This window comes from Antennarius striatus, chromosome 16, assembly GCF_040054535.1.
Source record: "Antennarius striatus isolate MH-2024 chromosome 16, ASM4005453v1, whole genome shotgun sequence".
Classification (NCBI taxonomy): domain Eukaryota; kingdom Metazoa; phylum Chordata; class Actinopteri; order Lophiiformes; family Antennariidae; genus Antennarius; species Antennarius striatus.
The window spans coordinates 10,886,107-10,901,352 of NC_090791.1; the positions used below are offsets into that span (position 1 = coordinate 10,886,107).

General features: G+C 38.4%; 2 protein-coding genes across 5 annotated transcripts in view; one reads left to right on the forward strand and one right to left on the reverse strand.

The window, feature by feature from the left end:
• The window catches only part of LOC137610306 (transportin-2), a 15,862-nt gene extending 15,443 nt beyond the window's left edge, over nucleotides 1-419 (reverse strand). For both annotated transcript variants that reach the window (XM_068337871.1, XM_068337870.1), the window contains exon 1: nucleotides 325-419. The gene's annotated coding sequence lies outside the window, so the exon portion shown is untranslated. The remainder of the gene's footprint in view (nucleotides 1-324) is intronic.
• Nucleotides 1-15,021, forward strand: part of LOC137610308 (deoxyhypusine synthase-like) — a 15,617-nt gene extending 596 nt beyond the window's left edge. The window contains exons 1-11 of one of the 3 annotated variants that reach the window (XM_068337874.1): nucleotides 4,067-4,228; nucleotides 4,540-4,685; nucleotides 6,665-6,870; nucleotides 7,458-7,631; nucleotides 8,759-8,880; nucleotides 9,204-9,300; nucleotides 9,448-9,534; nucleotides 11,284-11,389; nucleotides 11,464-11,567; nucleotides 11,847-11,972; nucleotides 12,246-13,127. In XM_068337874.1, the coding sequence (XP_068193975.1) occupies nucleotides 6,679-6,870; nucleotides 7,458-7,631; nucleotides 8,759-8,880; nucleotides 9,204-9,300; nucleotides 9,448-9,534; nucleotides 11,284-11,389; nucleotides 11,464-11,567; nucleotides 11,847-11,972; nucleotides 12,246-12,362 (1,125 nt within the window). In that variant the 5' untranslated portion in view covers nucleotides 4,067-4,228; nucleotides 4,540-4,685; nucleotides 6,665-6,678 and the 3' untranslated portion in view covers nucleotides 12,363-13,127. Of the gene's footprint in view, nucleotides 1-3,666; nucleotides 3,768-4,066; nucleotides 4,229-4,539; nucleotides 4,686-6,664; nucleotides 6,871-7,457; nucleotides 7,632-8,758; nucleotides 8,881-9,203; nucleotides 9,301-9,447; nucleotides 9,535-11,283; nucleotides 11,390-11,463; nucleotides 11,568-11,846; nucleotides 11,973-12,245 lie in introns of those variants that run through there. The other 2 variants (XM_068337873.1, XM_068337875.1) reach the window with 2 other exon arrangements.
• The last annotated feature ends 225 nt before the right edge of the window (nucleotides 15,022-15,246 follow it).

Below are 15,246 nucleotides of genomic sequence, written 5' to 3' on the forward strand. Positions count from 1 at the left end.
AGCCATCTGTTATCCACAAAAAAGCAGCCGTCTAACTCAGAATTATCATTTCAGAGAGTCGACTTCTAGGCTGGCATTTATTGTGCCATACTCCACATAATGTTGGCAGCCAGTGTTTAGTGTAGAATTGTTGAATACATTTTACAAACTGACGTTAGCATGTTTGACTTAAATTGCTAATTCTGCTAGCCGGGCTAATGCTACATAGGGAAAACTTGCGTTCATATTCGTCTTGTACAAAAACAGTTCCAGAGGAGACAGTCTTACAGTTGTAAAAATGTGTAAAGAATTTGTCAAAATACAAATATACCAAACTATACATACGATATGACTTGAAAGTCGAATTATCAGAACTAGGCCGCTGTTCTGCCGTGCTTCGTAGCGCTTCTTCTGGTTCAAATGAACACGCCGACTGGAATTGGCCCCTAGCGGCTTCCGTTCCGTATACAATCTTGAGGTATGATACAGGAAACGTGTTGCAGCTTTGTCACGCTTTTAAAGTACTTATATGTAACTGACTCCCATTTCAAATATGAAATATAATGATAAAAAGTACATGTGTGTTTGTGTGTGTGTGTGTGTGTGTGTATCCACATATTATGTATGTGTGTGTGTATGTATATATATATATATATATATATATATATATATATATATATATATATATATATATATATATATATATATATATATATATATATATATAAACAGAGTTAACTTTAAGTAGTGCATCCCTGGGATGCGCTGCAAGAAAAGTTTGTGCATCCCAACATGACGTTTATCCTAAAAATAATAACAGAATATACGGTAGAAGCGTACGAAGAATTGAGTTTTGCCAATAGTACAATATAAAAACTAAACAAACTGTTAACTGGCGAGTCCTCCAGAGTGTACCCCACCTCTGGTCACACACTGTGACCAGAGGTTGGTAGTTTCCAGTGTGCTGTCATACGCCATTGTGTGTTGGGGTGGGGGGGCCAGGAAAAGAGATATGGATTGTCTTAACAGACTCATCCACAGAGCGGGCTCAGTGGTCGGTCCGAGCCTGGACTCTGTGGAGACGCTTTTTGAGAGCAGGACCATGTCTAAAGTTAAGGCTATCATGAACAACACCAGCCACCCCCTACACACCACCTTCTCCCAGCAGAGAAGCACCTTCAGCAGCAGACTGCTGTCACACAGCACCTGCACAGAGAGGCTGAGGTCCTCCTTCGTGCCCCGTGCCATCAGGGGTACAATGACTCTGTCAGGGGGAGTGGGGGGGAGGTGGCGAGGTCAGCACGGGGTTGAACAGATTTAATTTAATTTTATACTGTTTATATTTTAATTTTATACTGTTTATTTTTAATTTTATACTGTTTATATTTTAGTTATAGTTTATTATATAAGTCCTGTTAATGCTGCATGTGTCTGTTAGTGTAGTGAATGTCTTGTGGTATGTCCTGTGATGTCAGTGTTTCTTTTTGTCCTGGTGTTTTTCCAGTATTTATTCGCTATGTAATGCCTGATGAGTGGATATGTACAATTTCCTCCGAGATTACTAAAGTATCTATCTATCTATCTATAGATATCTATAGTCAGTCAGTCAGTCAGTCAGTCAGTCAGTCAGTCAGTCAGTCAGTCAGTCAGTCAGTCTGTCTGTCTGTCTGTCTGTCTGTCTGTCTGTCTGTCTGTCTGTCTGTCTGTCTGTCTGTTGATTGATAGGTAAATAATGATGAATTCTACTCCTAGACTCTACCTCCCCTCTATTGCGTGCTTACAGGTGTGTGTGTGTGTGTGTGTGTGTGTGTGTGTGTGTGTGTGTGTGTGTGTGTGTGTTTGTGTGTGTGTGTGTGTGTGTGTGTGTTTGTGTGTGTGTGTGTGTGTGTGTGTGTTTGTGTGTGTTTGTGTGTGTGTGTGTGTGTGTGTGTGTGTGTGTGTGTGTGTGTGTGTGTGTGTGTGCGCGCTACTGGCTTGTTCACGCTTTATATGCATGAAAATATTGACTAACAATGTGTGCTAGACTGGTTTAATAATTTCCCTACGGGCATTATTACAGAATTTTTTTTAAAAATTACAGTATACAGTATATGAGCTCAGAGGACCTTTGGCCACGCCTAAACTTGTAAATGAATGAATCATGTTAAACCCTGACAAACTGACATAACTGTGGATCCCAGACAGAACCAAGTTACAGTATTGTGAAGAGCTGATTTTAAAAATCGGATGTTCATAATCCAAACATGAAAGCATTTGCATTCTATGTATATATACATAATCAAGAATAAATCAAAGTCAGTTAAACTCACATATCAATCCATCCATTCAGGAAGCACAAGTGACTGTGAATTTTCTGGTGCAAATAACAGTGACAGTAGATGCAAAGGAGAAGCAAAACCGACCTTGGAGAGACTCAGACCTCATGCTGTTGCTGTAGGCCCTGGCTTCCTCTTAGTGCAGGATAATACTAGGCCATCCTGCAGGGGGGCAGACAGTTTCTAGATGTTAAAAACTCCAATGTCAGATGTTGTGGAAAAAATACTCTTGAGAGTTCTAAATTAATTTTAAAAAAATAGTACGAGAACAATAAACCTGTTTTTGTGAGTTGAGTTTAAATAAATGACATCACATAATAAATTACATCAAAGAAACAAATATTTATGCCGAAAAGACAAATACATCGAAGGCACTCCACCTTTCACACAAGAGGCTTCTTCAGTTCTAACTGATTGGTAGAGCCCAAATTCTTATATAATAAGAATAAGAACAAGGCAGTCAGAGACTGCAACATTCCAAGACCTCTCTGAATTCAACATTTTACCCTAACCTACACATTTTTGTGCCTCTGGCTTCCTGAAAATGTTGCTTTTTGTTTTGTGATGAAATCTCATCAGGTTTCAGACGTGTGTACCTAAAAAGATATAAAAGCGAAAATTTGACTATGAACTAGTTTTTCAAGTTTAAGGTTGTGATCGAATTTTAATCCCCTTGGCTCCCTGAATATAACGCCTTTTATTTCTTCTTTCTATTTTATCCAATTCCTGGGATATATGCAAAATTTTTGAAAGTTGAAATTTAACCTTGACCTAGTTTTCTCAAGGTTAAGGTCATTATCTCATTTCCATCCCCTTTCCCGCCCGAGTAATGTGCTTTTTGTTTCATCTTTCTATCTGCAACGGTTGTGAAGATATTTGGTGGACGGACGGACAAACGAACACACAAACACTGACAATTACAATACAGTACATCACCACTTTGCGGGATGTACTAAGAATAAGAATAAGAAAAGAATAAGTATAAGTATAAGAATAAGAATCTGTTCATAAGAGACTTCATAAGAATCTGATGTCTCTACCAGTCAGAACTGAAGCAGTCTCTTGGATGAGAGTTGAAACATCTTCAACAGACCTCATGCAAGTTCAGTGGATTCCTTTATTGCTCTCCATGATTTGCCTTGACCTGATTGACTGAGAACCTACACAGACAGCGAATCAGTATAGCTTATGAACAGCGTGTGTGCCCTAAAACAGATATGATATAAAACGGACATGTTGGAACCCTATAGTAAGAAGAGGACGATGATCATGTCAAGGTTGCATGATAAAGAATTCAGATGCATATACATTCATTCATTCGTTCATTCATTCATTCATTAATCGTCATGACCCGCTTATTCCGCTGTTGCAGGTCGCAGGGTACTGGATCCTATCCCAGCTGGCCGGGGGCGTGAGGCAGGGGACACTCCAGTGCACCGCGGAGCCATATAAGGACAAACATGCACGCACGCAGTTTGGGACTGGCCAGTTCACTTGAAAAGTGTTTTGTGTGTGTGTGTGTGTGTGTGTGTGTGTGTGTGTGTGTGTGTGTGTGTGTGTGTGTGTGTGTGTGTGTGTGTGTGTGTGTGTGTGTGTGTGTGTGTGTGTGTGTGTGTGTGTGTGTGTGTGTGTGTGTGTGTGTGTGGCGCCGTGGAGTCTCTGTGTGGCGCCGTGGAGTCTCTGTGTGGCGCCGTGGAGCCACACAGAGACTCAGACAAACACGCATGCACACACTCATTACCATGGTCAATTTGGAACGGCCAGTTAACCTGAAGCGAATGTTTTTTATGGTGGTGGGAGGAAGCCGGAGAACCCGAAGAGAACCCACGCAGACACGGGGAGAAAATGCCTTGCCGGAACCGCCTTGGTGTGTGGACACAGCGCTACCCGCTACGCCACCGTGCCACCTGAAGTGAAAACTCAAATAAATAAATGTAATGTACATGCCACTGCAATTTTTTAAGTCAGCAGTTCATCATCCATACATTCAATAGTAGCGATCTCTTGCTACATGCAACATGACATTAACTCACACACACATGCACGCACACACACGCACATATGAATCATGTAAGAATGTTAGAGCCACATCACGAATACAGCATTTGCTGTAGTGTTAACTACAAATAATAACCTGTTGGGCTGAAATTGTTCAGTTTGCATGCTAGTTTTAATTTCAGAAGTCGATCCAAAGGTTGTTATTTGACAGGCAAAGTCTATTTATAAACTCTTGTAATTGGTACAGCTTCTATGGACAGCCCACCTAAGCATGACACCCCACCCTCCAAATTAATAAAGGCTTTCCAGCAGCAGCTGTGAAGTCCTGACTGGAAGGTGCATCATCTGAGCAGCAAGGAAAAGACAAGGGATCATTTGACAGCTACTTCATAGGTATGTGAAGGAATACAAAAATGGAAATATTTTACATTCAAAACTGACATAGGTGTAAAAATTTAAGTAATTTAAAAAAATCTCACCTACAGCATTCAGAACATATATTTCTCATTGTCATTTCAAGTTCAATTCAGTTGAGTTGCACATTATAGTCTTTAAAAAGGCTCTTTTTAATTGCCAGGGATGAAAGATGTTATTGAAGGACAAGCTTGTTTGTTTTTGTTTTTTTTCCTGAACTCAATTCCCTCCAAGGCTGTTAATAGATGGAGCTGTGTGTAAAAGTCGCGGTTCTTGGCTTAACAAAGTATTAATTGCCGTGAAAGAAGAGTCAGGATTTTAAAATCAACATTTTTTAGACAGTGGTGCACTCGGTAGTCCTGTCGCCCCACATCAACAACTATTGTCTTTCACTCCACCCAAGGGGCTGAAGCTCTCCTTTGGGGGAGTTTGCGTATTCTCACATGCGTGGATTCCGTTTACGTCCTTTGAGTACTTGCAACAGGCCACACGCGTTAAACTGGTGATTCTAAATAGCTCATTGACATAAACAACTACCATACCATTTCCAAAAAAAAGTTCGACAGTAGAATTTGATGATCAAAAAACTATTTAAAATGCATATTTTATAAAAGCTGGCATGAAAACAAAAACATTTAAAAGGAGAAATTTCATTAAGCCCACTTTGAATTTGATGTTGGCAACACATTTCAAAAAACACAGTAAAACCAAACAAACTAAAAACATGTGCTGAAACATTTCAAAATTAATATAATTGGCAGTGGGTTAGTAACATGTTTAGACAAGTAAAGAGAGTATCCCAGACAGGCTGAGTACTTCTGGAGAGGATTTGTAGCCCTCTGTATATTAGGGCTAATATTACATATCATTAATAAAAAAATACTTCATAAATGCTCAATAAATTCTTAATAAATTAAATAAAAATATAAATAAAAGTTCATAGGTTCATAGAAGTTCTTTGTTTTACTGGGGATACTATGAGGGAATTTGTTTTTCTTACGGGACATATGAAAAAAAAAAAGAGAGACACAGACAGAGAGACTAACCTGCCAAGGTGCTGTAGGTTTCATGAACCAATGGGGTGTGGGGTAAGGGTCAGGTGCCCGGAAGATCGGCGCCCTGAACTAGAAGCGCCTAAAAACATTTAAATAACTAAACATCTGGACTGGGTATTTAGTTATTTAGTTCTCATTGCTGGCTTAGAATAAGATTTTACTTCAGTACCTGTTCGACTGTTGTTGTTTTATATTACGGGGTTGTTACCTGTTGTTATAATGTCATGTTTTCTGTGTTGGTAATATACACGTCCTTTGTTAACGCTGATCGCATGTCATTCACTGACAGAAAGATTGAATAGTGTTACCCCAGAGTTAATAGGGGACTGTATAATAAGTAAAATACAAAGCACCAAAGCACTCATCAAAGGTAGGATCTGGAACTATGAAACCAGGTTAATCACCCATAGTATTTGTTAGGGGCAGCAAAGGGGGGTTTACAGATTCACCATTCAGTGGAAGACTGGTGGCAAAAAAAGGTTACGCTCTCTTTCCTGGATATTGTTTATTAACTCGTCACATTTTCATAATAGCCGGCAGGGTGGTGCAGTGTGTACCGATGTTGCTTCACAAGTTTCCTTGTTTACTCCCGCGACGCGTCCGTGGCGCGTCTCGCCCACAGCTGGGATAGGATTCCCGCAACACCCGGATCCGCAAGACAGAACACTCGCGGAAGACGAGAAGACAAGCCCCCTCAATCGGGGCGAACCGCCCGTCTAATTGCCTCCCAATGTATGCCCAAGTCCCTTATGTGTGTTTGCTTCAAGGGCCTGTATGCATGCACTAACCATGAGTGAAAAAATAAGGAATGAATAAAGTATTCTTCTTTTAATGACTCATGTCTAATAGTGAGACATGGATCTCTATTTTTAATTAATTCTTATTGTATTTGATATATTTCAGGCTTGTCAGAGAACATGGCACACCACGTTCATAAATTGTCAATGGAGCCTTTCAGAAAAACCGAACCAATACCAAATGATATGCCAAAGATCCAAGGATTCAACTTCAACCAGGGAGTAGACTACCATGCTCTGCTGCAGTCCTACGTCAGCACAGGCCTACAGGCCACTAATGTGGGCTTGGCCATCCAGCACATCAACAACATGGTGAGATGGAAAACCCTCAGGGAATAACCATGTATGTTTAAAAAATAATAATAATAATTTAAGTAGCGTTGGTTCAAAAAACACACATCTGTTTCATTTCCATGTTTTTTTGTTTGTGTGTGTGTGTGTGTGTGTTATAATTATAATAACTATAATGTGTTATAATTATAATGAGTAACCACACCCCTGTCAAGAAGTGGGTTTGGCTTGGATTTTCTCTCCTTGGCTAAAGGTTACAAGGCCCACTGTACTACTACTATACTACATCATGGTGGACCTCAAACCTGTGAAATGCTTCACAAGAAGCAAGAAATATTTTCTGATGGTTTGGGGGTTTTTTTGGTCATGTCTGCAGGATTTGTAGACAAGCCAGGGACAGGTATTTTGAATTGAAACCATGAAAAAGTATTTTGGCTAATATGGGGCCTTTAAGTAAATTCACATATCTACAATAATTCCTGAAATGTATAGATCATGTATGGTACATTTTAAACAGTCACAATGGAGTTTTTTTTCTATCTGGTAAATTGGGCTTTCACTACATTTTTATATTGGGATCTGCTTGCTTAATTCTATTCACAATGTAGATCAGCAGGCGTCAGGAACCATGGAAAGCAGTGAATGCAGTGAATGGCGGTGATGAGGAGGACCCATCAACCTGCCCCTGCCTGATGAGCTGCACCATCTTCCTCGGTTACACCTCAAACCTCATTAGCAGTGGTGTCAGGGAGAGCATTCGCTTCCTTGTCGAACACAGAATGGTACAGTCATCTCCAAATACATTGATACCTCTATTTACGATATTTCTCAGCAGGAAAATATTACCTCTACTTACGAAAGAAATTTCGACTTACGTAATGCAAAAACACAGTATCGGCTGATACTCGAATAAAAACACAGTATCGGCTGATACTCAAATCTCCCACAGGTTCCCGAATGCAACATTCTCATAGCTGCGCTGCCATTGGCTATTACCTATTACGTATCTTCCTGGCATCCCATTGGCTAAGAGGGATGCCACTCCACCTCTGTGTCGGGCTAGAGGTGTTTTTGGAGTGTCTTCGGCACTCGGCACTCGACCTGTGAGGTTGTCTGATAGCTTTGCGCAAATATAATAACTTTTTGAGTACGTATTCGCTATGGACCCCAAGAAAGTGACAAGAAAAGAGGAAAAGAAAAGACGAAGAAAAGAGTTTTCTTGTCCGTACAAACAAAGCAAGAGATCATATAAGGCATGAGAAAGGGATGCGTTTCGTTGATCTCGCCAAAGAATATGGCCATAATGAATGTACAATCAACATGTTATTAAAAGAAAATGAAGTATAAGTATATATTTAAGGCATGGTTGGGATGAGTGGTTGGAGAAGTTCAAAAGGAGGACTGGAATGCAATTGTTGTTCAGCATCGTGACGCAGGAGCGCATGAACCAAAGAGGGCAAAAAACAATGGGGACAGGTGTTAAAAGGTAAATGACTATCATTATTATTATTATTATTATTATTCTTTACTCTATTATTTGTTTTTTACGTCATGCACAACTCTCATTTATTGTGTAATAATCTAATCGTAACATGTATTTGTTACATGTTTTGATGCATTTTTATTCTTTATAAAATGTGTCGGAATTTTTGTGGGTTTGGAACAGATTAGGGCATTTGCATGGAAAACGCGTCTCTATTTACGTAATTTTCTACTTACGTAATTTCTTCCGGAACCAATTAATTCCGTAAGTAGAGGTACCACTGTACTGTACATTTCATATATCTTCCCACACTATTGTTGACCAATCATATGCTGTACAGATATGACGTGAGTTGAAAACATTTAAATTTCTGCCAAAATTGCCCATGAGACTTATTTAGTTGAACATGTTTCCTTCTCTGTGCAGGTGGATGTTGTAGTGACCACTGCTGGAGGTATAGAGGAAGATCTGATTAAATGTTTGGGCCCCGTTTTCAGGGGAGAGTTCACAATGCGTGGAGCTGATCTTTTTCAAAGAGGTATGAACAGGTAAGAGAACTTGAAATTGAGAATTTGAAAACTGGAGCTTTTGAAACAAGTGTGAAATAGTCAGGATCATCTTTCATCTTTTGAAATTTAAATGCAACGTGTAGATTCACAGAACTTTAATCGAAAAAAGTTTTGTGACAATTTATTAAAATGTTTATTCAACGGTGAGGATATTCTTCCTCTGAATTGTGTGATAATAAACTCAAAATCTTTTAAATGGTCTAAAATGGACTTCTCATTTTTTTATTGGGATGACAATTGCTGTAAGCCAAATTCACATTCTGCGGAGCATTCAGTTTTCCTGTGTCTCAATTTAACCACAGGAATGGAAACACTCTGATGCCAGAGGCAAATTATGTTAAATTTTATGACTGGATGGTGCCAATCATGAAGGCCATGCTGCAGGAGCAAAAGAATGAGGTGTGTTGACTATATTTTATTGTCTTTTCTGAAATCATTATGTAGATGTAGGAAATGTTTCTGTCAAATAAATTAATTGCACTCTACCAGGCAGAAATACAAATCATACACTTTTTTTTGGTTTTATTTTCATACTTCTCTTTTTAGGGTATTAACTGGACTCCATCCAAGATTATCCATCGTCTGGGCAAGGAGATCAATAACCCTGAGTCGGTCTGCTACTGGGCCTACAAGGTATATCTAGGGACAGACGTAGCTGTTCTGTGCACTTTAACTTCACTGTTGGTAAGACAACCACAGAGAAATGGAGCAAAAGGTGTGAAAATACATTTCTTGGTTGCTAACTAGTAATTTCTTAAGGTTTTCACCATTATTGACAACGCAAGGGTCGAATTCGAGGTCCATTTGTAGAACTAGTCCCTAAATGGAACCTTTTTCAGGATGTTACTTGAGAAAATGATCAAAAATGAAAATGGTCAACCTTGCCCAGTTCTTGCTTGTGACCAAATACAACCCTCTCCTGCCCAACCACAATACTGACCTGATTTGCTACCACATGTCCTATAACAGATTTTCATTGATTATTCAACAACCTTCGCAGTCTTTTTTAATTAGTTAGTTAGTTATTTGTTTATTTCAGGCAAGGAAAGGAAAAAACAAAAAAGACAAAACAAAAAAAACAAAGAAAAAATAATTAAATAAGCATATAAATAAATAAAGATCATAACTCAACAATACAATTCTGCCTGAAAGGGAGTGGGAAGAAGAAAATTTATGTAATCCCACCCCAGTTCCTGATTCAGAGATCAACACACTGAGCTTAATTGTTACTTCTTTTAAGGACAACCACACAATAACTGCATCATGATGGCATAACCATGGGCAACAATAATTATCACACTGCAATAGCAATTCCACACAACAATGTAAGGAAGGCACTTTATACCAACAATGGTAATGTACAATATACCAACAACGTTAATAGACAAAAAACAGTAGTTTGAGTTAAAGACCCTCATCTCTATATTTTGACCAGACATGATGTTTATATAACAGTTTGAGTTGTTGAGTACTTTGGCGCTGCTTGTGTTGTGAGCCCAGTTTGTTCCATAGTTTCACCCCGCACACAGACACACAAAAATGTTTACGCGTGGTTTGAGCTCTTGGCAATGAAAAATATCCAAAACCTCTCAAGTTATGAGTCCTGACTGGAGGTTTGGTGGTAATAATTTGTTGAATGCGTTGTATAAAACTATTGATATATTGTACAAGATCATGAAATATTGTGCAACTTTGACTGCGTAAACAGCTTATGAGTATGTTCAAGAAAACCAACCTTGTGAATGATCCGCATTGCTCTTTTCTGTAATATGATCAGAAGATTTATTGTGTTCTGATAAGTATTTCCCCAAACTTCAACACAATATGTAAGGTTTGGGAGCAGTATAAAGTACGGAGTGTATTTGCAGATGACACAAATATATTTTACAATAGTGATGATTATTTTGAGCTTGTAAACACAGTAAACAGGGAACTAAACACATTAAAAGAATGGATGGACACAAATAAATTATCTTTGAATATAAATAAAACCAAGGTAATGATGTTTCAAAATCGTAACATAATGTCTGAACAGAAAATAAGTATTGATGGCACTCAAATTGAAATTGTGAAAATAGTGAAAATAAATTTTTAGGAGTTGTAATTGATAATAAATTGTCATGGAAACCCCATGTCAGACACATAAAAACAAAAATCTCCAAAACCCTCTCAATTATAAATAAAGCAAAACTTTTTCACCTATGTACCAGCTTATTTGAAATGTGTTCCAGGTGTTAAAATCAGAATAAGCATATCTTGACCAGAAACAAAGCTGTTGTTTGGATAAAGGAATGAAAGTTTTATAAAGGCAACTCTTTTCCTGTCTGGGCCATATACAGACCATGAGGTGACTGTGCTGCTACTGTCTGCTGTCTGTTTCAGAACAACATCCCAGTGTTCAGTCCTGCCCTGACAGATGGTGCTATAGGAGATGTTTTCTTTCTCTTTGCATCTGACAACCCAGGCCTGACATGTGACATAATTGAAGGTAAAGGAGTCTTCTCTTCTCACTTAATTTCTCTTTGCAGGTTAGCTTGTTGAACACACTGCATTTAATTTCAGATGTTTCAAAGATAAACAACCTCGCAGTGGCTGCCAATAGCACAGGAATAATCATCCTGGGAGGAGGTTTGGCCAAACACCATATATGCAATGCCAATTCATGGGTAAGTATTTTTGCATTTATGACATCTTTAATAAGTATATAATCCTAAAAACTTTATTTTGATAAGACTATATGCAATTGCACATTAGAATGACAAGTAATGGACTTTCACTGGCAGAATAGTCACATTTCTGTCATATTTTTTATTTCAAAACACGAGGAGGGAATGCAGCTGAAAATGTTCGCTAATTATTCTCCATAGGAGCACAACATGATGTCTTATTACCATTTTATAAAAGAACATTTGCAATAGATTGAATAATGCTTTATTACCATCCAGAGGTATGGAGCTGACTATGCGGTGTATGTCAACACGGCTCAGGAGTATGATGGATGTGACTCGGGGGCTAGCCCAGACGAAGCAGTATCCTGGGGCAAAATTGGAGCAAATGCTACAAGTGTGAAGGTAGGTTTACAAACTGGAGAGTAAAGGACGGTTTTCATTTACTCATGTTAGAAATATGGAAATAGCCTTATAAGTTCTGGATTTATTCATTAAAAGATCATTAAACAAATCCTCTATCATTGCCCAATGAGATAAAAATGAATAAAATGTCATTTTTATAGAATTGCTAACTTGTATGGTGAAGATAGTGAATATATGTATGCAGAATTCATATAATAATCTAAACAAATTGTTTGTTCTCTTATACATGTTTTGTCTTTTCTGTCTCTTCAGATCTTTGCGGATGCTTCTATTGTTTTCCCTCTGTTGGTGGCAGAGACTTTTGCACGTCATGTTAACGAGACAAATGCAAAAAAACCTGTTAAATGTAATATCAGAGATTCAAATTAGAACCAGAATACTTTATTAATCACCAAGGGGGTAAGTACTGTAACAGGCTGGTGGACTGCAGTAGGCTTCTGATTCAGGCTATGCTTCATCTGAACAGTCGTACAGCCGCTTTTATGAATGACGTAATGCAACTGCACAATGGATCTCAGTGTCAAATTCTGCTGTGTTTCAATTGGAAAGACAAATCTTACTGTGATAAAAATGATTGTGTACAATAAAGGTAATATGACCTTTATCATTACAGGTCATATGAAAGAACTTGATAGATGATATTAAGCTCTTCATGGAAAATTTGCAATTTGAAGCTAAATAAAATGGTTTTGACTCAACTTGGTTCATATGGTGTGCATTCAGAAAAATATAATGTGAATAGGATTAATAATAAATTCATTCATTTTCTACCGCTGCATCCGCTGTAGCGGGTCACAGGGAGCTGGAGCCTATCCCAGCTGGCATAGGGCATGAGGCGGGGGACACTCCAGGCACGACGCCAGTGCACCGCAGAACCACACACAAAGACATTCAACCACGCACAAACACTCACTCCTACAGGCAATTTGGGACCGGCCAATGAACCTGAAGCACATGCTTTTGGAGGTGGGAGGAAGCCGGAGAGAACCCACGCACACGGGGAGAACATACAAATTCCGCACAGAGCTGGATGCAAACCTGGACCCGCCATATTGTGCGGCGACAGCGCTACCCACTGCGCCACCGTGCCGCCCTAATAAATTCAAAGAAAAAAATGACACTAGATTTTTAAAAATCCAGTTATAACGAAGTCTTTGTAATGAATTTTCCTTTCTTATATGTGTTATTTTAGAGTTTGGGGGAATAAAAGCAAACAAAATGTTTGTATTATTTTCCAATAAGAATATTTACAAAATTGGATATATGTATTTAAAACAACTGCCAGTTTTTAAAATAAAAATAATAGCAGTTCGTCAGTATCATTGAGTACAGCATGGAGTACCATATGGGGCTCTTTAAAAATACAAGGAATGCATGCAGGAATGATGACTCTTGGATCTGCTCAAGGTTTCTGCCTGTCAAAAGGCAGTTTTTCTTTGTGCTTGCACACCTGATATTGTCGGTCAGTAGAATAAACAGTTCAGACCACCTCTTCCTGTAAAGCACCTTTTTGAAATATGGACTTACACAATGAGCTGAACTGAAATTAATGTAGGTTAGGGACGTTGTTAGTACCTAATGGAAATTAATGTTAATCTTTTTGGTCTATTTTTTACTTTCTCTTTACAGATAGCTTAAATATCAAGGGTAGCATTCCTTAGCACATACTGAAAAAAAATCTTGGAGACTAGAAAGTCACACATGATTATTTATTCAGTAGTTGTACAATTTCCTCCGGGATTATTAAAGTATTTATTTCAGTTTGTGTTGTGATGCAGTTACATCACTTGAATGTCATTTTAGAGTTTATCAATAATTCCCCAAACATGAAATAACAGTGGGTCATAGTATGTCTGTTCATCAGTGATAAGTAAACCTTTTGGTCAGAAATGATGTTCCTGTATATCATGATGGAACTGGACAGCATTCAACAGGGCACACGTCGACAAAGGAAGCTCGGTTTCCCGTGGAATTCACTCCTTAAAGGTTAAAGGTAAACTGCATTACTGTAATCCCACAATGACAACAGTTAAAGGTTCCTGACTTTGTACAAAGTGCTTTTTAATTCAATCTTTCTGTTGTGTCTGTGTGAGTGTACGTGTAAATCAGACACTGAAACCAGCCTTCAGAATGATTTTAGCAGCTGACTAATTTGTTTTAACTTTATGCCTGAACTGCAACATGTACGGTGTATAACTGCTGACCCCAAAGCAGAAGTTGTCTCCAGCAGCTCGAAAAAATTTATATAACACACAAAAGTTTTGAGATGCTTGTCTGTTTAGCAATGAAAAAAAAATAACTTGAAGGCCCAATGAATTAGCAGCCAGGAAGAATGGCTCTTATTCTGAAATGAATACCACACCTACACTGAAGCACGATGGTTTATCTGAGATGCTCTGAGGTTGCAGTTCTTCCGCAGTATCTATCCATCTGTGAGGAAGCAGAAGAAGACCTGGAACCTTCTGGAGTGGTCATCATGGTCACCTGACTTGTTGTTCGTTCTTTTGTTTCATTTCTCCAGACCACCTGTCTGAACATTCTGTTTGCCTTACCTTATCCCCACACAAGCATACCACAAGTTTGCAGACACACACTCCTATCCACAACATTTGCTGTATTGCACAAAAATATTTTATAATCTCAACTTTTGTTGTTTATTCTATTTTTTGTAGTTTCGTCCCCTGCTGTCCTTTACATGTCCCTTGTGGTTCTGTATCTATATATTTCATCTGTTTGTGTTCTGTGTCACATCATGTATGTGTGATTTTTGTTACTCTACACAACCGATTAAAGCAAAGCAGGTGCTATAAACATCATTGACAGGTCTGGGTTATAGTTTGCATCAATGTGTTTCCCTTATAATCCACACAATTCACCACCGCCCTGTAAATTATCAAGTTACACCTGTATCAATTGTTTGTTCTTATAAATTGTATTCAAACAACAAAAACAATGCAAATGAATTTTTCTTCATCAGATTCACCATAATTCTCCTATTCAGATAGAAATACAACTATACCTGCTACTAGGTACATGAATCAGTTTATACATTTATTTACTTCCTTTGGTTTCTCTGTCAGGGACAGACTAAACATAAGTGCAAGGTGTATTCTGACTCACATAGAAAATGCTGCATGTGAGCAGAAATAACACAAAATGGCATGTATAAAATATGTATTCTATGTTTGGTTTATCTACCCAGTAGAATAAGGACACATGGATGTGTTCATAATGAATTTGTTCAGGAAGGCAG